Here is a 22,224-nt window from a genome sequence, read left to right as displayed (position 1 = left end):
GTTGAGCGTGGACCAAATTTTGTATTTGATCAAGTTTCCGGCAAAAATAAAATATCAAAGATAAACTCTAGTTCTAGTTTCTTGTTTCCTGTCCTAGCTGTCTTCTATTTACCTTGTTGAGAGTGGACCAAATTTTGTATTTGATGGGTTTAAATGCTGTAATCTTTCTCCAATATTCTAACAATTTGTTTTACATACAGATTAGAGTTAAAGTCTGACTGTATTCGGATAAGTCAAAAAAGGAACGGAAGCATTGTTCTGTCCTTTTTCCCAGGATCGCTTTCATCGTGCTCTATTGGCCTCTTGTAGCCATCGCTTCCTGGCAAAGCTTTCTTACTCGATATGTCCCTTAATTAAAACCTACCCTCAGAAAATTGAGATAAACCCAATCCATCCGTTCGCGAAAAAAAATGAATGGGTTCGATTTCAAAGAGATTCAGGAGAAGATCTCCGACAGCTTTCGTCCATGGCAACGATCCTTTCAATTCTGGGTTCGAGCTACCAATATCTACACTGGTTACAAGGTCTCTCTTCGATGGTATTTCTTTTCTTCTTTTTATCATTTAACTAAAGCTTTCTCTCTCTCTCTCTTTTTTTTTTTTAATTCTTCTGAGATTGGGCTTCTGCTCTGTTTCAGGTGTGCAACCTTCGAGTGAGTTTGTTTAAAGATGCGAAGAAACAGGAGCAAATGTGGGAGAGCCAACACGAGCAAGCTGCTGACAAAATCTACTTTATGTGTTCTGATCTTGGTGGATTCTTCCTTAAGGTAGGTTTTTTAAAACGTTTTTGTTGTCAGATTCTTCTTTCTTGTAGTAGATCAACTGGTTGTTTGTGTTTTGGCATTATTGAATTTAATGCGTACATTGTTTTTTTTTGTTTCGTGTTCTATGAATAGATTGCTCAACTTTTAGCAAAACCTGACATGGCTCCAGCTGCGTGGGTGAGAAAGCTTGTCACATTGTGTGATCAAGCTCCCGCGACGCCATTCGATGCGGTTCAACGTGTTCTGGAGAAGGAGTTAGGCCAAACCATTGATGAAATCTTCGAAACGTTTGATGAAAAGCCTCTTGGCTCCGCTTCTATTGCTCAGGTTTTCTCGGATACTTTTTGATTTAGATGAGTATGGTTGGTTTGGTGAATCCGAAGCTTGTCGATGGTGATACTGTTTCTCTTGTTAGGTTCACAAAGCAAGAGTCAAGGGTAACAAGATGGATGTTGTTGTAAAGGTGAGCATTACTGTGGGACAACTAAAATTTGTTCATTAGATTTTAATTTGATACCCAACTTGTTTAGGTTCAACATCCTGGCATCGAGAGGTTGATGATGACAGATATAAGAAACTTGCAACTATTCGCCTTATACGTGCAGAGAACTGATATCAAATTTGACCTGTACTCTATAACAAAGGAAATGGAGACACAGGTAACTTATCAGATTGTTAACATACCTTGTTAAGACTTCTTTGGTCCAAGTTACAAGAACATCATCTATGTGTGTGTGTTTTCAAGATTGGTTATGAATTTGACTTCAAAAGAGAGGCTAATGCAATGGAAAGAATTCGACATTTTCTATATGAGAACAACAAGAAGTCTCCTGTTATAGTTCCAAGGGTTCTGCGAGATACAGTGACTAAGTAAGTGTTCTTAGTTTCACAAAAATCATATACGTTATTGGTTATCTTGATAAAGCCATTTTCAAGAATTCATGGGTTTCTGGCAGACTCGATATCATTCTAAGATTTTGTATAAAAAAAATTGTTTGCTTTGGATGATTAGCAAACGTTTAACATATGAACTACCGTGATTCTCTCAGGAAGGTTCTGGTGATGGAATACATTAATGGGATTCCGATCCTGAGCCTTGGAGATGAGATGGCTAGAAGAGGGATAAATCCTCATGGTAAGGTTGCAGAGGCAGCAAAGCAGTAAGCTCCTTCATCATCTTTAGAGACTATGGTGTCTTGATGATAGCTATTATGTTCTACAAACCTCATTTCCTTTTTTTCTTGCTATATTGGCTTGCATTTTGAAATATAATGACACTAGAATTTATATCTCCTCTTGCCAGGAATATACTTAACAGTTTATCCCGTGCATATGGCCAAATGATACTGAAAAGTGGTTTCTTTCATGCCGATCCACATCCTGGAAACATCTTGATTTGTAATGGTCCAGAGGCAAGTCATATCTTGCTTGTAGTTCCTTGATCTGCTTCGTGTGTCTATTGACAGAGCTTTCCTGTCTCTCTATTACATGAGTTGTAAATATTGTTTCCCGTGATCAGGTTGCACTGCTAGACTATGGGCAAGTGAAGGAACTCCCTGACAACTTGAGACTTGGTTATGCGAATTTGGTCATTGACATTGCTGATAACAATGCTTCACGAGTAGCACAGAGCTTTAGGTAAATTAAAAACTCAATAAAACCTTCCCTGCGCTACTGGTAACTTTTTGATTCTTGATTGTTGGCTTTCTTCAAACATATCATCAGTTTCGATAAGAACTAGTGCACAAATGGTGAAACCACTTAGGTATTGTAATTGGATACTTTTGGGACGTTAGAACTGTTTCGGAGCTAGGATGTGATAACCAAAATTTAATGTGAAAGATTGCGATCGACTAAGTCCTTGTCCCTGCAAAATTGTTAGGCTCAAACAGTCACAATCATCGAACTCATTAGTTATTGTGGATGTTCAGGGAACTTGGTTTGCATACGGTAGCCAAGTGTGAGAACGAGCAGCAAGAACTTCTACGTTTAGCACAAACACTTTTTGATACAAAGATGCCAGCTGGTCAGACAGTATTGCAACCTTTCGCAGATGACTCCTCGATTAAAAAGATAGCTGTTGAGGTTAGTACATCAACGTTGATGGTCACAAAGTAAAACGTACCACACTAACTTGATAATGTGCTTTGGTGATAGGCATTTCCGGAGGAACTGTTCTCTGTTCTACGTACTGTAGTACTGTTAAGAGGACTCAGTGTTGGGATGGGAGTTAACTATTCTTGTGCAGAACAGTGGAGATCGATGGCTGAAGAAGCTTTACTTGCATCTGGAAGATTGACAAGAGGTATGTGATTGATTACTACAGTTGTTGCATGAAACATGTGCCTGCAGATGTATGATAACACTTGAGAGTTGTGCAGATGTAAAAGGAACATCTCGGAGACGGGCCTCTCTTCGAAGCCTGCGTGCAGGACGCTAGTAGCCGGGCTTGAGTTTTTCTTTTCTTCATCTTTCTTTTAGTTCTCTCTATAATTTGTTTACTTTAATTGACATTAAGGATGCATTATATAAGCGTCAGTAGAGGAGATATAAGATATGGTCTATTCTTTTTTTAAAAAAAATTTTAAATTTTATTCATTTCAAAAAACCTTCGTACAACTTAATGCTATTTTAGCCATGTTCGTTAGTTGATCGCAGCAATTGACATGAGCGGCTGGAAATTGTTCATCATTTTTTTGCTTAACTTGCCACCAGTGTAAAAACAGAGAGCGCAGCGTCAAATATTCTGACGGAATCCAGTGATATTTGTGTCGCCAAATTAAATAGCGTCACTGTTCCTTCATTCTCTCTCTCTTAGCTGCGACATGAAAACAAAGATTTCTTCCATTTTTCTTCTTTCTTTTTATTTAAGTCTTTTTTTTTTGTTTTGTAAAATCAGTCGCTAGACGCTACCGCCGCGATCTAACAACGAATAAGGCTTTTGTACAGAAAGAAACTTTTTAAGTTTTTTTCTAAGAAAGAAACTGAAGATTTATCTACTTCTAAACCATATTTCTATGGCTTCTCATATTTGTTTCCAGTTTTCTTTCTCAGTGAGGAGATTCTGTTTCAAATCAACTTGTCCAAAAAGATGAGAAGCCGAGAAGCAGGTTGTGGTGTCTCTCCAACTCTGCGCTTGTTCCTCTCAAACCATATAGCATGCACTGCTGCTTGGAAGCAGTATCGCAAGAGAAAGGTAAACAAATGGTCTCGCGAGCCTATCACCAGTCTTTGTAACAGAGTAGGCCAATGAACAGAGGAACCAGCACCATCCAATCCCCTGATCGTACCTCTCCAAACTTCCGCCGAGAAAGAACACTAAAACAATAGGTGATCACGGGTTTCCAAGGCAGCACTACACAGCCAGCAAGTAGAAATTGCTTGAGGGTTCCACCTGAGCAACCCATCTCCAGTCGATAACCTGTTGTGGACTGCTAACCAACTGAGAAAGGAGAATTTAGGAGTAGCCTCTTTGAACCAAATCCCCTTGAACCAAAAAACACGAGGAGCATGTACTCTAATTAGGTTCCAAGTTTGAGACGTCATAAAACCCGGTCTAAACTCCCCATTTTCGCGCATCCAGAGATAAGTATCATCACACTGACGAAGTCCTAGCTCTTGAAGGTTGAGAATCTCACTCAGAATTTGCATCAAGACGGGATTCCTGAGTCTACGCCTTCGGTAAGTGTTCACTACATTCTCGACTGTTGCACTCATCGAGATACCAAGCCTTAGACAACCACTACCTCCTGTTAGATTAATCAAGACTCCCAATTGAGACCACCTATCAAACCAGAAAGACGCCGTCGAACCACTATTTACTTCCATTTTTGACAGCTCCCTAGCCAGGGGTCTAAGCTTGAGAAGCTTCTTCCACATCCATGACCCTAAGGAGCTAGTTTCCTTAATACTCCAAAAGGGACCCTTCCTTATCAGATATCTATGAATCCATTGAACCCACAGAGAGGATCTGGAGGAAAGAATGCGCCAAATCAACTTCAAACGTGAGACTTTATTAAATTCTTCCAAAGATCTCAGCCCTAACCCTCCTTCTTCTTTCAGTTTACAGACATCTGACCAAGCTATTTTTTCCTTTTGCGAAGAAAAAACAGGGCCAGACCAGAGAAAAGCTGAGCAGAGACTGTTTATCTCCTGAATACATAGTTTCGATAGACGAAATGCTGCCATCCAGAAGTTTGTGACGCTGTACAGTACCGAGCCAATTAACTATAGACGACCCGCAAAGGAGAGATGTCGAGCCGTCCATGAGCTAATCTTGTTCCTGATTCTCGAGATCAAAGGGGCATAATCAGCCACATACATCTTTGATAGCAAGGGTAATCCAAGGTACCTCACCGGGAGTGAGCCAGCTTCAAAGGGGAACTGGTTTAAAATATCAGTACTTACACCTGCCAGAAATAGCGTCGACTTCTCCAAACTGATGCTCAGGCCTGAAAGCTTAGCAAACTCTTTGAACACCTCCAAGATACCTTCTATAGAGCTCTTCTTCCCATCCGAGAACACAAGAACATCATCAGCAAAGCACAAGTGGGTCAGAGTCAGGTCCTTACAATAGGGATGATAGCCAAACCGCCCTTCTATTACAGCTTTGTCTAGAAGCTTCGACATATTACGTACAGGAACGGCGAAAGAGAACAACCCTGACCCAGCCCTCTTTTGCTATTGAAGTATCCAGCTAGCTCACCATTAATCTGAACAGAAAAGGAGGCGAGCTCAATGCATTTCTTGATCCACAATAGATAACAAGAACGGCCACTGGACAGAGTCGAAGGCTTTGGAGATGTCTATCTTAACCGCACATCTCGTAGACACTGATGATTTATGTCTATCTTAATATTATTTTTTGACATTTATCTAGTTCTTAAAATTTTGCGTTTTTCATATTTTATTTTTATAATTAAAATATTTTAAATTTCAAATATTTCATAATATTTTAAATAATAATTATATATATATAGAAAAATGTAGTTCACTGTAACTTTACATGGAACTCGTAACTCCTCATAAAGTTTACGAGTTCTTTACATCGCAGGACATGTTAAGTCCTCGTAAATATTACTTGGAGGTTACATCGCAACCTTACGAGTACTTTACAACGAAATGTAACGACGCTACTACACGATATCATTCCTTTCATGTTACGATGAATGTTCTTCTTCGTAAATGTTACGAGGCCACTACGACAAAACTTTCGTTACGACAGATGTTTATTTTCTCTTTAATTCGTCGTAATCGGCGTAACAGCCCGATTATAACGAATTAACAAGGAATACGGTCCTTATAAAATATATATTTTCTTGTAGTGTGAATTATACTACTAATTAACCTAAATGTATTTTTTGGTAAAACTAAATGATTTTTTTTGGGTATAAGAACAAAACCTAAACGTTCTTTAGCAGAATGCTATGGCACTGTGCCCGCTACGTCTAACTGCATAAAATAAGTGCAGGCCTGTTGCCACTTTATCTTTTTGTTAAAAAGAACAAAGGTAATCGTAAGTTAATATGAAAGGAGACAAATATGTATATTTCTCTTTTATTAAACAACAATATTACTGAAATTCGACCGATGGAATCTCACGAGCTGCGAGGACGAACAAAAGTTTTGGGGAGAAAAACCAAGCGCATGTGGAGTATTGTGGCTGAATAATTAGCTTCGCTTTTGTGCATGTATATATTAGAATTTTTTTTTTTATAATTCAGGTATCCGAACCTCTCACTTAGTCCAATTATCCTACTGTGTCTAACCGGAACTGACGAAAAAGGTTCTGGAGACCAAACGGAAACCATGTTAAATCCGCTATAGCCGGGGTTCGAACTCGTAATGGTAGACATCTCTACCGAGATTCCTTTACCACCAAACTACGAGGCCCAGTTGTATATATTAGAATTTAGTTGTGAGGAGTACGACAAACTTTGAAATGTGTTAATAATCTCGGGTTCGAAATCTATCTAATTTAAATTTACCTTTTTGTGGCTAAGTGACACAGTTATCTATAATTTCTATTACGAACAACCAGATCTGTCTGAAACTAGTGAACAAACTCCTAAAAAACTAGTCGGTTAGGCGTCTCGACCCACCAGATATTTCTGGCTTATCAAAAAAGAAAAATCACCATTTTAATGGACAAAGTTGTTTCAAAATTTGTCTTCCATGTGTTAACTATTGACAAGTACACATATTCAAATCAATATTTATGAAAAAGTCATATACCAATTATATTTTACGTACATCAATAAGATAATAATCGATTCCCCTATAGTCAACTAGTGCCTGATTTTATGCGTTGCTAGCTCATTTTGTATCACAACTAGTCATGTATAAAATTCTCTACAACTTTATCCAGCTATCTAATATCGTTTGTAATTTACAATATTATATTGATATATTTGATATTTTCATTACCATAATAGTTTGCAATTTACAATAAAGATATAACTTAGGCACAAAGTGATAGTCAATTGATCTTCCGTCCATTGTGCTCCATCTTTCTTTCGCAAAGATATATGTTGTGTTAAATTCTAAAACCGGTAATCAAATTTAGAGATTAGAAAAACAATAGTTATAGAGATGACACCAGAGATTTTGTTTATTGAAATGCATAAACCAAAGGGGAAAAGATGATACCAATTTGAATCCTCTAGAATGAATAATATATAGCAATAGTTTTTTTGGTGTAATATATAGCAATAGTTTAAGATCGCGTAGTCGTTTTTTTTTTCTCTTTTTGCTTCTCGCTTCTTTCTCCTTTTAAGAACCATTTCTTTTTCTTTGCTTCAACTATTCCTTGTAACCTTCATTACAGCAACTCACTTGCACAGTCATCGACAAAGCAATTAGTAGTTATGTTCAACGCTGCGTCTAGGTCTTGCGTCCTCATTTTAAGCCGTCCTGCTTGTATCAGAGTCCTTCTTCGCAAGCAGGTGGAGTGCTTATTGAGAATGGACCTAAAATCTCTTTTAATTATTCGTTGGCCTTGTTTTTCTTTTTGGACTGGATCAATCCGGGGTCTGTATAGTTATTATATGCTCAAATTACCTTAAGCAACTCTCAAAAATAAAAATAAGACTGTCGTAGTAGTATTTGAAGATCATATCCACAGAGATTCAATATTTTGCACGGTAGATTTTGGTTTCAAATTAAGCTAGGCAAATAATTCAAAAGCGAAAAAGAAGACAGTAAATAAAAGAGAGTCTGTAACGATGGAGAAAAACGTTAGACCTAGGGATTTATGAATGGTGCAAAGGATTTGTAAGATTCAATTCTAAAACTCAAATGCAATCATTAAGTTATCCAACTCTCGTTGCGATAAACTACCAGATGTCTAACTCTAACTAATACCAACTCTCATTGTGTATCTGATGAATCAAACAAGAATACACTAGATTCAATATTTTTCAACCTAAAATCCTAGACCGAACCTGCTGCGAATGGAAATCTAGTTCAACAAGACTAGATTCAGGTATTGATTACACTCTCGTGTCTCACAATGATCATACGATTCTAGGTTCTAGTTAATGTCTCTAGATCCTAGTATGATAAATAATCCTAGTGTAGAATTTTATGAATAACTCTAGCAATCAATGATTATCAGTTTGACATTAAACTCATAAAAGCTCTAAACCTAAAAAAGAAAACTATTCAGTCATGAAAAAAATAACACAAATCAGAGTCTGAATATATATTATATAAATAAATAAAGAGTTCTACACAGATCTCCGAAGGAGTTTAATCTTCTCACCAAACCTAAAAGAAAACTTAACCAAAAAAAGGCTGGAAAAAGATAAATACATGTTAAACACGTTTTTTGTTCATTTGTAAATACAGGAAATTTCTTGGCTAAACTGAATTCTTGGAATTTGATAAAACTTGTCGGATATGAATCAAGAAATAATGGCGTTCGACACCAAAGTGGTGTCGGTTGATATTAGATTAAAACCTCGACAGTTTTTTCTCTCCCGTTAGTTATACCACTTTTTCAGTAGACCGAGCATAAATTTTGATCCAACCGTATGATTGATTTCAAACCGGTGGCATTTGAATGTAAACTCAATTCTATATACTGTATAAAAATATAAGTTTAGCCAGATCCTGGAAATTCCTCGATCCATTGTTAACTTCTAACGCATTTGTGTAGTTATGCATTTTAAATAATTCGAAAATCTCTAAAGTTGTCTAAAATATACATAAATCTGAAATGACTCAAAATACATCACTTATACAGTGATCAAAAAGTGGTAAAAACCTTGGTATATCTGTTATTTGGGTCCATATCCAACATGTTCTATTTCAATTTCTTGATACGTAGTAATGGAATTTATTTTACACTTTGCAAGAAAACTTTGAAGACCGCCTTTGCTAAATTTATTTTGTTGATTTGTCAATTTTCTCCAGAAAAGAAAAACGAATTAATTTGATTCTTGGACCGAAGCCAATTCATAACTTCGTTTAGCCAACAACTTTTTCGATGCCTATGTATCAATTTTCTAATCAGGATTTCAAACTAGGCTTAGACTGTGATAGATTTTCTCCACACAACACAAGAGCGTATCACGTGGTTGAGAGCCTTCATATTAGTTTTATTATTAATTGAAACGAAAATGATAAGTCTTTTTTATTTGTTTTGTTTTTCTTTTGGCTTTTGAGTATATTCGAGTGTCTTTTATTCGTCAACTGTGTATATTTTAGAGAATTTCTAAAGCATCTGTATATTTGCTTTTATAATAACATCTATGGACAAAATTAGTTGAATTCATCTCTCTATTATTTTTCTAAAATAATTATTTATACATTTTCTTCTATTTAGAAATAACATTCTTTTATATTATATTCTATATTTGAAGATTAATATTATAGAACAATATATGGGAACAAATAGGGGTGGGCGTTCGGGTACCCGTTCGGGTTCGGATCGGGTATTTCGGATTTTCGGGTATTTCGGTATAGAGGTCTAGAACCCGTTCGGGTATTTCTGTACTTCGGGTCGGGTTCGGGTATTTTTAGTTCGGATTCGGTTAATTCGGATCGGGTTCGGATATTTAGATTTTGAAAAAAAAAAATTAAAATTTTCATTTCTCAAGTTTGTTGTATTTAAAAATATAACTTTTAGTTAACTAATTTTCTATTTTTAATAGATTGAATGGTTAATAGATTTGGACATAACATTTTAAAATTAAAAAGACATTAATTTAGTTTTTTTTTATGTAAGTTTTTGTTAATTTTTGAAATAAAAAACTTGACATGCATTTTAAGTGATTAACAAATCATTTTTTCCGTAATTGTATGTATATCATATGAACTTAAAGTATGTGTAGTATCAATATAAATATTTTATATAAAATGAGAGATATAAACTAGAAATATATGGTTAATTATACATATGTTCGGTTATCTTCGGATATCCATTCGGGTTCGGGTATTATCCGTTCGGGTTCGGGTATCCAATCTCTCCTTATTCAATACCCGTTCGGGTATTTTGCTACTTCGGTTCGGATTTCGGTTCGGGTTTTTCGGATCGGGTTCGGGTGCCACTTCGGATATCGGGTAAAGTGCCCACCCCTAGGAACAAATCTTATATTTATTATAGAGTTGTTCTATTTTAAACGAAAAAATAACAAAATACATGTATTCACATGTTTACGTGTTGTTAAACTATATTGTATGTATATATATATATATATATATATATATATATATATATATATATATATATTAAAGGGGCTTCATATATATCTGGCATCCTCCACCTGCATTTCCTCCCTAAATTCCTCATATTTTGTTTTTTTTTCCTCTCTTGGTTTCCGTCATGGGGAGAGAGACGAAGGTGTGCAAGTCATGGAACGAAATTAAGAAACATCTAAATGATACCGTTTCAAAGAGCATAGTCGGTCGTTACTTCAAGCTAGAAGCAAGAAAATCAAATTTCACAACCGAACTACGAGCTGCAACAGCCACATTCCTCACCATGGCTTACATCATTACCGTAAACGCCACCATCCTAGCCGACTCTGGTGCCACTTGCTCATTCCATGACTGCTCCACCGACTCTGGTTCTTCATCACCTAAACCGAGCTGCGTCCTTGGCTCTAACCAAGGCTACGAAGAATGTCTGACGAGGGTCAAAAAGGACCTCGTTGTAGCCACTTCTTTGTCAGCCATGGTGGGATCTTTAGCTATGGGGTTGTTAGCTAATCTCCCATTCGGACTTGCTCCTGGTATGGGTGCCAACGCTTACATCGCATACGACGTAGTTGGTTTTCGCGGTTCCGGTTCAATCTCTTACCATACCGCAATGGCCATTGTGCTACTCGAGGGATGCGCATTTCTTGCAGTGTCTGCTTTAGGACTCCGCGGAAGACTGGCTCGTCTCATCCCTCAAACGGTGAGACTAGCATGCGCTGTTGGTATCGGAATGTTCATTGCCTTTGTTGGTTTGCAGATGAACCAAGGTATTGGTCTTGTGGGACCAGATAAGTCAACTTTAGTAACGTTGACCGCATGCTCAGAGACAGATCCCGTCACCGGAGCTTGTCTGGGAGGGAAAATGGAGAGTCCTACGTTTTGGTTAGCAGTCGTCGGGTTTCTCATAACGAGCTACGGTCTCATGAAGAACGTCAAGGGGAGTATGATATATGGAATCGTTTTCGTTACGGTTGTTTCTTGGTTTAGAAACACCCAAGTCACAAACTTTCCTCACACTCCTCTCGGAGACTCAAACTATAACTACTTCACAAAAGTTGTTGACTTTCACAAGATCCAGTCAACGTTAGGAGCTATAAGCTTCACGGAGTTTAGAAAGAGCGAGGTTTGGGTCGCGTTCGCTACTCTCTTTTACGTCGATCTCCTCGGCACGACTGGAGTACTCTACACGATGGCTGAGATCGGAGGCTTCGTGGAGGAGGACGGAAAGTTCGAAGGAGAATACACTGCCTACTTAGTGGACGCAGGCTCCTCCGTTGTGGGGTCAGCGTTAGGCGTTACAACGACAACGACTTTTGTAGAATCTTCTGCGGGTTTGAAAGAAGGAGGGAAAACGGGGTTAACGGCCGTTATCATCGGTATGTACTTCTTGGTGTCCATGTTCTTGACGCCGTTAGTGACTAACGTGCCTAGGTGGGCGGTGGGACCCTCACTAGTGATGGTTGGTGTGATGATGATGGGAGTTGTGAAAGATATTAGATGGGGAGAGACTAAAGAAGCCGTTACGGCGTTTATAACGATCTTGCTTATGCCGTTGACTTATTCCATTGCTAATGGGATTATTGCTGGTATTGGTATATATCTTGCTCTAAGCATGTACGATATCGTTTCGGGATTCGTCACGTGGCTTAACGGAGTTAGGAAACGGGTCATGAGAGAACATAATCAAGTTTTCTCTGACGCGACCGTCGAGATCGTATGATTTTATAGGGTAATTGATGTCACTAAACCGGTTTACTGGTCTGAGTGTACCGGAAGTGGTGAACGTTTCACATGGTCGGTCGTCGGATGACTATGCAAAGACCCGTAATGAATGCTCGGTGGGTTTTATTTATGTTCCTTTTCTCTTTGTTGCTTTTGTTATTTTGGTTTAGTTTGCGTAAAAGTGAGTAGTGAACTAGCATTGGATGCATTAGCTGCCATGAAGTGTGCTGTTAAAATTCACGGCTGCTTGTGCATGCATTGTTTTTATGTTTCAACCAAACGCTTTTATTCAGTTTGAATGTAGCAAATACATCAATCAGAGACGTTTGGATCTTAATTAACTTGGATTTATGGTCGTTGTGAATTTGGTGTGATGATGGGGGAGAATAATAATATCAGAAACAATTTAAACTAGATAAATTGATACTGGCCAAGGTTGAGTGATCTTTTTCTGCATAGTTTTCTTTTTAGGAGCCGATGGATATGTCTTCACTAAAACTTGTTTAACTCTCCAGCCATAATTTGAAAAAAAATGATTTCAAATCAACTGAATCTGAAAGAATAAGCAAATATTTGTCTTTCCACCAGAAATGATCTGAAAAATAAATATGAGAGAATCTCCATCCCAGACCCAGAGTAAACTTTTGATGCTTTGATTATGTCAAAAATGAGAAATTACCCTTCTATTTTGGTCTTGGTCAATGGTCTTGACCTCGAAACATTGGTTGTCCAATTTTTGTTTCTTTTGCAACATTTTCGTGACTGGAACAATGCTTTTTTTGTTCTGTTTTTTTATAAACCGGAACTTCCAAACCAAGACCTGTAATATCTGTAATCCCGTGCCAAAGGAGATCGAAAATGCAAACTAGGAGATATGTTTCTTGAGATTTTACTTATCTCTTGTTTACTTCTGGCGCTAACATATTATTAAGTCTATAAACTCTAGTGTACAAATCAAATTTCATAAGAAAGAGTTTACAGGACCCTCTCTCTCTAGATATTTCTCTCCAGCCTCTCTCTAGCTTTTTTTTGAAAACTCTAGAACTTTTAATCCGGCGCCGCCGCGTCCTCTAGAGCGGTCGCCGGAACCCCTCCTTTGTTTCTTCCTCTCTATGTCTTCTTCTCTTCCAGTTCATCTCAGTGTCCTCTGGTTCTTCTCTGCGGCGGAGGTGGAGATCTCCCTGAAGTTCTCCGGTTCAGATCTGGAGATTTTGGTCTCGATCTGGAGCTTCCATAGCGAAAATGGTGGGCTTGAGGACGGCTCGCTCCTTGTCATGGTGGTTACATGCTTTTGCACCGAGATCTCTGTCCGGTGAGTTTTGCTTCGTTGGGTCTCTCCTCGGGTTGACGGCGCATGAGTCGTCGGGTTGTTCCGGTTTGAGTCGTCTCTTTCTCAGCGTGGCGAGTGGCTGGGCTAAGAGGCGTGCTCTGCTGGGATCTAGAGCTTCAGATCCTCGGGATCTCAAGTCTCTCTCTCTTCTGCTCTGGTGTCCTCCGATGGTCTTCGGTGGTACGTGTGGTGCTCCTATGAGAGTAGGCTTCGTCTATCTTGCGGTGGCTCCGTGGCGGCACGTGGGAGTGGTTGACTCCTCTGCTTGCGGTTTGGGCTTGCTCTGGCGCATGTAGATGGTATCTGCTCCTCAAAGTAGTGGAGGCTCGGCGGTGTGGCGCTCCTCGTCGTCCTCTCTGTCTCCTATTGGTACTTCGGCGGCTGTGTAGCCGAGATGGAGTTGCTCGGTTCTGGTGGCATGGGTAAGGTTTAAGTTTGGCTTCCGGCTTTCTTGCTCGTAAGTGGGTACTACGTCGGAGGAGGTGTGCTCAGCAGGTCCCTTTGCTCTATATGGGCTTGGCGGTTAAATGGGTGTACACGGTCTCGGGAAGATGAGTTGGAGGCAGCAATCTCCAGCTTCCTTCTTTGAACGACGGCATCGTCTGTTGCAGACCCTCCTCGTGCTGCCGGTTTGGTATCTGTTGGATGAGCTAGACGGTCCGAGTTTGATTCTTTGTGCAGGTTGGGGCGTGTGTGAGTTCGCTGGAAGCTGTAGGTAACCGTGTGTTTCAAGGTTTGAGGGCGCCTTTCTCTCCGGTAGCTCACGGCAACTGGTTGCTCACGCTGCTTGCACTTCGCCCACTGGTCTTTCTTTGCGACGCTTTAGTCTAGACCCTTATCTGAGTACCTTCTCCTTCATTTTGGTTATGTTTGCTTCTTAGGTCCCTTTTGTTAGTTTCAATTTCAGCATTTCTCTGCTACTAGTTCATCTCAGTAATGTCTGTAAAAAATTCAAAAAATTGGTATAAAATTTTAACATTTTACCAAAAAAAAAAAAAAAAAAATCAAATTTCGTGGGAATACACTCAAAAACGTCAGTCTGAGTAAAATAAAACTAAAGTTGGAAGCTTAATTTCAGATGTATTAGTAACAGCATCTCACCGTCTTCTTTGAAACCATATGTTCATAGTTATGAAGTAGAAGATCAATGCTGCAAAAGAAAAATTAAAGGTACTAATTTAGGATAATATAGAATAAACTTGTACTAGTATAAATTCATTTTGATACTTACATCCAATGGTTTTTGATGGAACACCTGAAGATGCACCGGTTGGTGTTATAACTACATAAGAGAATATATATCATTAGCATTTTAGTAAATTAAGACGAGTTAGCCATAAAAAAGTGGCCTATTAAACAGTAAACCAGTCCATTGGACGGATATCCATCATGTCTAACGTCCAACTGATAAGTTTAAGCGTTTAATCATCTTGCGCAAAAACCAAGGCAGTTGACGCTGGGTATTACCGCCTAGGACGGCTTTCTAAACCACTGCAAACTAATGAATTTTACAAGAAAACAATATGTGCAAATTGTGTGCATAGACATTTCTATATTTACTCATAAATTTTCAACGGTTGCAACTTAACAATAAGTAAAAAATTCTAATCCAATATCTGTTATATATTAAAAGAGAAGTAATTGTTATTAATGCGTTCATACTATATTTGCCACATGTCAGCTTTACTTTGATTTCAATTTGAGTATGCTGATGTGTCGACCTCACAATTATTTAATAATTAATACGTTCACATACTATTTTTTTTAAACTTTACCGCATACAATTAAATGTGTTCACACTAACTTTTTTAATCAACTCATTTTTAGTTCTTGTATTTTTAACCTTTGTATTTGTGAACTGAAATTATATCCTTACAATTACTGAATAATATTATTTTGAAAGGCAAAAATTACAAAATCATTAAAATTCGCATCAACTAAAATTTTACAATGAGAATATTTTTAGAAATTGAAACATATGTATCTTTTCGAACTTAGCCATGGTTTAGGCTTTTGTATAAGAAAGTAATAAATAATTGTTATTTATTATGAATTAAGAAAACTGAGGTGAAAACACCACTTACAAAGTCAAATATTTAGTTAAGCTAAATATAGCTTTTCTTTACGAAGTTTTCATAGCAGACCAAGAATTAGAAACATAATCAGATTGTTAAAAAAAAACCGGAAATCAGAAAAGCTTTAAAAGAAAAAAAATTCGTGAAATCGATTAAGAATCAGAATTTAGGTGTCGAGTGAAGAGATCACATTATTTTCCACGCAATTCTAACTTTTTCACTAGATATCCGAACTCGAATTTGAACTGAACCTGCAATGATTCAAATCAAATCCAAACCAAAATTTTTAAATATCCAAATACAATTTAAATTTCTAACTAAAAAATCTGAAATTCAAATAAATTAACTGAATCCGAACATATATATGAATGTCCATTCTCAGAAAAAGCTACACAACATACAATAAATAATCTAATAAACTATTTTACTCTGCGCACAGTGCGGATTACTACTTTGTATGGTTAATATTTTAGTATTCTAATTTATTAACAACGATACATAATTAAAAGTGAAAATCTCATCAATGACACAAAAATAAAATTAAAAATTAAAAAAGTCAAAATATCATTCTTTTTTTTGGGGTCAAAATGTCAAAATATCATTCTTTAAACAAGAATAACATTAAATTATAATAAATCCTAACTTCTAACCTCTAATCCCTAATATCTAAACCCTAGTCCTTAAACACTGAACGCAAATAAGATATATATAAATATATATATATATATATATATATATATATATATATATATATATATATATATCTTTTCTAATTTATTATTTAAAGTTTTCTATAGTTTAAATGCTTATTTTTATAACTAATTATGTAGCTTATGATTTATAGCATTAAAGAAATGTTTTTTATAAAGGGCATTCTATCCTTAAATAAATGTTATTTTGTGAATTTCATCCTTATATGCTAGTTTGGAACAAAATTTTGTTTCAATGCTATTTGAAGACCCTTTCTAAATAATAATACAATGCAGTAGTTATGTTTATGGTTACGATTTTGATTCAAATTTGGTTCATATACATTACTGAATATAAGAAAATTTAGTTTAATACATTACTTTTCTTTTAGTATGTATTTAATCAAATAGTCATAGATAATCAATTTTCAAAAAACTAAAGTCTCGACTTGGTAAATTGTTTTTGTTTCAGATTTAACAATTAACAAGATGAAAACTTAAAATATATGTGGATTCTAATTTCTATCATGTCACTTTATACTTACTAATACTGTGTCTAACACATTTTTATTTTTGTGTAGGAAGAAAGATGAAATGATAATGCAAAACCGACCTGGATCACAGTTTGTGGTAGAATTGTGGTGGTCGCATATGCAAACGTTCCTAAGCCCTCCACCGTCGGCAGATTCGTAGCCACAGCTATCCGATGTTGCTACACACGCACGACAAAACGACAAAAACCAACATAAATGGGTTGTAAAATTACTATATAACCATTATGACCAAACAAAAAAATCAGAAATTTATTTTACGTTTTTGTCCTTCGGAAGTCTATCTAATAATAATAGCAATCTCAATTAATTCTAAAGGTTATGTGCTTTTATAAGAATCTAAATTCTTGTTAAAAGTTGTGTTTGTTCATTAAGGTGACTTTTGTTAAAGGTTGTGAATAAATGTTATGCTGTGTCTTTTCATCATAAAAATGTATCTTTTCATCTTAATAATGTGATATATTACCATTATAAAGGTGCTATTTTAAATAACTAATTAAAATATGAAATTTTTTCATTACTCATATGAATTTTTATGAAAAGACATTTCTTTATAAAAAGACACATCTTTATATATTTTCACAATCTATAAGAACTAATGCAATGTTTAAGATGAAAAGTTGCATCCTTTCACATTTATTGAAATGTTTTCATTCTTTTTATTTTAAATATATTAGTCCTGAAAGTTGTATCTTTTCATAAGCAATAGATGCAATTTATGATCTTAAATGGGGCTGGGAAAATAAACTGAACCCGAAAATCCGAACCAAATCCGATCCAATAAAAATGAATCCGAACCGATCAGAACCTGGCATAAATACCGAATGGATCTTATTTTATGGTATTTCGGGTTATGGGTATTATCCGAACCGAACCCAAACTTAAATGGGTACCCGATAGAACCCGAAACATTCAAAATTTCCAAAAAGAACTTGTACCAAACATGATCTCAATTCCTAATATGTATTCACAATATATTGAACATCTAAAATAATTATCTATTATATGAAAATTGATGGTTAAAGGTGGCGGTTGAAGGTTGAAGTTTGAAGTTTTTATATTTTGGTTTTGTTTTCATTGAATAATGTTTTCATTTCATGAGAACTTGATTTTTGTTTTATGCTTTCATTTATTTGGTTTTCTTTCGATCAATAATTATGTTTACCTTTCGCTTGATCTTGAATGATCACATTTGGTGTTCCATTGTATTTTTTAACCGATTTTATTTATGTTTTGGTTACAAAATAGGTACAAATCAAGTATTTTAAAACCGAAGAACCGATTTTACTTACCTTTTGTTACAAAGTAGATATAAATCAGGTACATTTAAACCGAAGAACAGATTGGGACCCGAACCCGAAAGTACATCAGATTGTACCGGTTCTTTGAAGATTTACTAACCCCGACCCAAACCCGATAGAACCCGAACCAGTCCCAAACCGAATTTTCATATAACCCGAATGGGACTGATTTTGATGAACCCGAAAAACCAAATCCCGATTGGACGAAACCCGATTGGGACCCCGAATGCCCATGCCTAATCTTAAAAGCTAAGAAACGCAACTTTTAATATAATTTTTTTAAGAGATTAAATTTTTAAATTAATAAACTAATTTTTAGATACAAAAGAATTGTAAATACTATGTAAAATATATTAAGTAGATATGAGCAAAAGAAAAGTGAAAGACCCAATTTTTCATCACAAAAGCTTACTAACTTAATTAATGTTGAAAAGTTGTATATTTTCATAAAAAAATGAAATGAGTTTTGAAAAGTTGTCAAATTATAAAATGATATGTTTATATATAATTTTGTATCTTTTCATTATAATGTCAAAAGTTGTATGTTTTCATTCTTTTAATTTTTTAAAATGTATTAGTTTTAAAAGTTGTGTCTTTTCATAAGCAGTACATGCAATCTTTCATCTTTAAAATTAATAAATCCAACTTTTCATATTGAAAACTTTAGAGATTCAATTTTTATATTAATACATTGATTTTCAGATATAAAATGATTTTAAATATTAATGTAAAATAATAATAAGATATGAGCAAAAATAAAAGTGAAATATACAACTTTCAATTTAAAAAATATAAATACAATTTTCATGTAAAACAATTTTAAGAGATGCAACTTTCATGTATAAAAATTAATATAATCAAATTTTCATATTAATACACTGACTTTTAGATATAGAAAATTGTAAATATTTATGAAGTATTAATGAATATATATGAGCAAAGTAAAAACAAAAGACATAAGTTTTCATCTCAATGCTAATAAATACAGTTTTTCATATTAAAAACTTAAGAGATGGAAATTTAATATTAACACTGATTAAACAATTATAAATATCAATATGGTGTCATCAACGAAGAGGTATAAATTTGTTTTGATCTAAGAGATATGAATGTGTCGTAATCTAAGAGATGAGAATATGAGTGATCTGAGAGGTACACATATGTTATGATCCAAAGGGTGCGAAGGTGTCATGACCAAAAATGTTCAAACGGGTCGTGACCGAAAGAATGCGAATGGATCATGACTGAAAGGGTGTAAAAATGTCGTGAACGTGACCAAAAGGGTGTAAATAGGTTGTGACCAAATGAATGTAAATGGTCATAATGAATAGGTATGAGGAAAAAAAAAAGACATAAGTTTTCATCTTAGTGCTAATAAATACAAATTTTCATACTAAAAACTTAGAAGATGAATTTTTTTTATATCAACAATGATTAAACAATTATAAATATTAATATGGTGTCATCAACGAAGAGGTACAAATTTGTTTTGATCTAAGATGTATAAGTGTGTCGTAATATAAGAGGTACGTACGTGTTGTGATCTAAGAGGTATGACCGTGTCATGATCCAAGGGGTGCGAACGTGTCGTGAATGAAAGGGTGCGAATGTGTCATGACCAAAAAATGTGCATACAGGTCGTGACCGAAATGCTACGAACTGGTTGTGACACAAAGGATATGAATAGATCATGACCGAAAGGGTGTGAAAGTGTCATGAACGTGACCAAAAAGGTGCAAATAGATTGTGACCAAAAGGATGCAAATGGTCATGAACGAAAGGTTGCATATAGATTGTGCCAAAAAAGTGCAAACGGGACATGACTAAAGGGTGAAAATGGTCGTGACTGAAAGGTTGCGAATGGATTATGATAGGAAAAATGCAAACGAGCCGTAACCAAAAGGGTGTGAACGGATCGTAACCGAAAGGGTATGAATGGATCGTGACTAAAAGGGTACGGACGAGTCGTAACCAAATGGATACAAATGTATCATATATTTTTCACTAGGGTCGGCCCGCCATACGGATGGGATATTAGTTAATTTGATATTTATTAAATGCTCGAGTTGAAATTTGTTTTAAAATTCAAGAATTTGGTTATCTGTTATGTCTTACTTATTAGTATGCGGTGGTATAGTTGTTTTTTGATTATTCCCGCTTTGGTATTGTATCAAATTAACTAATTGTCCAACTCATAATTATAAATGTACAAATGTGGATTTGTGATAAAGTTTGATGACAATACTATTTTTTTTTAATTCTTATTCATAGTGGAGTGTGCATGTGTCAGAAAGAGGCCTATAACAACTTTTATGTTTTTGTGTATGGATTTTAAATATATATTATTTTGTATAATGCATACTTGCTCTACAACATTTACTTGTAGACTAAAAGAATTGTTTTCTATATTTTTAAAAGAGAAAATATTTAGTCTAGAATATAACATGGACATATGTATTGACTATATATAGAAGTTGGGTGTTATTTTAAAATGACATATGTATAGAGATTTTTCAACCATTACTTCAGTGGCACAAAACATTTATAACTGTAAATACCTTCTTTTAAAAGCAAAACTAATAAAAGCGTGTACAACAAATATATTTTGATATATATTATATGCATCAAGTTATAAAGGTTGGAAACATTGCAAAACTGTTTGGAGCAAAGTTTTTAACTTCACGATCTTCATCTTGACGTCAGTTCAGTGTCGGCCCTGGCCACAAGCAGAAGAAGCATGGGCTTCCAGCTGACACGATAATAAGTATTTTCGCGGCCACATATTTATAAAAAAGTGACTTTAACCTAGTGGTTCTAAGAGAAATTACCAGTGCTAGAGGTGCTCGGTTCAATTACCCTTAACTGCATTCATTTATTTTGGCCTTAAATATAAAATGGGACATGTGTCACTCCCAGAACGCACGAATTGATGACGTGGCTTCACGGGAGAGAGGCGAACATTTATTTATATATATAGATTTTAAAGACTAATAAATACAAATTTTCAAGTAAAAGAACTTAAGAGACTCAAATTTTCATGTAAAAAACTTAAGATATATTTAAATTTTCATATTAATACACCTATTTTTAGATATAAAACAATTGTAAATATTTATGTGAAGTATAAATAAATTGATATGAGCAAAGTAACAAACAAAAAGACATAATTTCATTTAAAAATAATAAATATAATTTTATTGTAAACAAAAACTAAGAGATGTAACTTTCATATAAAATTTCTTAAAAGATTCAAATTATCATATTAATACACTAATTTTTAGATATAAAACAATTATCAATATTTTTGAAGTATTAATAAATAGATATTAGTAAAGTAAAAATGAAAATATACGAGTTTTTATGTTTAATCTATCTTATTAAAATTCAAGTACAAAATAGAATTGTTTGGAAACTTAAATAGTAGTCTTAATGAAATGTGTTTGGAAACATGTATAATTAGATTCATTTTAGTAATTTCTAAAACATAACCCTTTAACCATAACTTATAAATCACGTGGCCCATTTACAAAATCTCAAACGTAAACCCATTTTTTTTAAAATCAAATAATTCGGATGGACCAAAATTAATTAATCTCATAACTTAATTAATTTGTACCTCATCCGGATGGACCAAAATTAACTTTTATAAACCCATCTATATATCGTCATTCTCGCCAGCATGTCTTGGTTTAGTCTCCATAATCAAAATCAATTGTATAAATATTTAACCATATAATTCGATCCAATCTCTATCATGCTTACGAAATATACATTGTTGTGTTATCAATGAACTTTTTCTCATCTAAAATATTAATTTCATGTATTGTTGTGCTTACTCAATTATTTGTTATGATCAATCTTATGGTTCATTGGTTTGTAACAGTATATATACTATGATTTACCAAACACGTATAAAATGTTATTTAAATACTTAGTTAGGTTACTTAGTATCATAATAAGATATTGTAGTTAGTATCATTAGATATTATTGGTGCACAAAATCAAAACCAATCAACAAAATTCCAAATATGTTTCCTACTTCCACGCAATTATCATAAATAAAACGATATCAAGCAAGAACACAATTGAGA

At 35.0% G+C, this 22,224-nt stretch overlaps 3 protein-coding genes across 5 annotated transcripts; 2 read left to right on the top strand and 1 right to left on the bottom strand.

Moving 5' to 3' along the window:
* Positions 1 to 191: 191 nt before the first annotated feature.
* Positions 192 to 3,330, top strand: LOC106411453 (uncharacterized protein slr0889-like). 3 transcript variants are annotated; one of them, XM_048742217.1, is made up of 12 exons: positions 192 to 524; positions 638 to 766; positions 896 to 1,090; positions 1,185 to 1,226; positions 1,294 to 1,422; positions 1,509 to 1,633; positions 1,813 to 1,923; positions 2,067 to 2,175; positions 2,283 to 2,401; positions 2,695 to 2,848; positions 2,921 to 3,068; positions 3,145 to 3,330. In XM_048742217.1, the coding sequence occupies exons 1-12, from the start codon at positions 411 to 413 to the stop codon at positions 3,201 to 3,203; spliced, it is 1,434 nt and encodes a 477-aa protein (XP_048598174.1). In that variant the 5' UTR covers positions 192 to 410; the 3' UTR covers positions 3,204 to 3,330. The 3 variants fall into 3 exon arrangements, with proteins under 3 accessions (XP_048598174.1, XP_013707675.2, XP_013707677.2); XM_013852221.3 differs by having other exon boundaries at positions 1,179 to 1,226; XM_013852223.3 differs by having other exon boundaries at positions 192 to 538; positions 1,179 to 1,226.
* A 751-nt stretch (positions 3,331 to 4,081) lies between these two features.
* Positions 4,082 to 4,642, bottom strand: LOC125578958. The gene has a single exon (XM_048742117.1). The coding sequence runs from the start codon at positions 4,640 to 4,642 to the stop codon at positions 4,082 to 4,084; it is 561 nt and encodes a 186-aa protein (XP_048598074.1).
* Positions 4,643 to 10,513: 5,871 nt separating this feature from the next.
* Positions 10,514 to 12,520, top strand: LOC106409800 (adenine/guanine permease AZG2). Its single transcript, XM_013850356.3, has one exon. It carries the CDS (start codon positions 10,590 to 10,592, stop codon positions 12,183 to 12,185), a length of 1,596 nt encoding a protein of 531 aa, XP_013705810.2. The 5' UTR covers positions 10,514 to 10,589; the 3' UTR covers positions 12,186 to 12,520.
* Positions 12,521 to 22,224: the final 9,704 nt, after the last annotated feature.

The sequence above is a fragment of the Brassica napus genome, chromosome A10 (assembly GCF_020379485.1).
Source record: "Brassica napus cultivar Da-Ae chromosome A10, Da-Ae, whole genome shotgun sequence".
NCBI lineage: Eukaryota > Viridiplantae > Streptophyta > Magnoliopsida > Brassicales > Brassicaceae > Brassica > Brassica napus.
The sequence above is the reverse complement of the archived record's forward strand: the minus strand, read 5'-3'. Positions and strand labels throughout refer to the sequence as shown.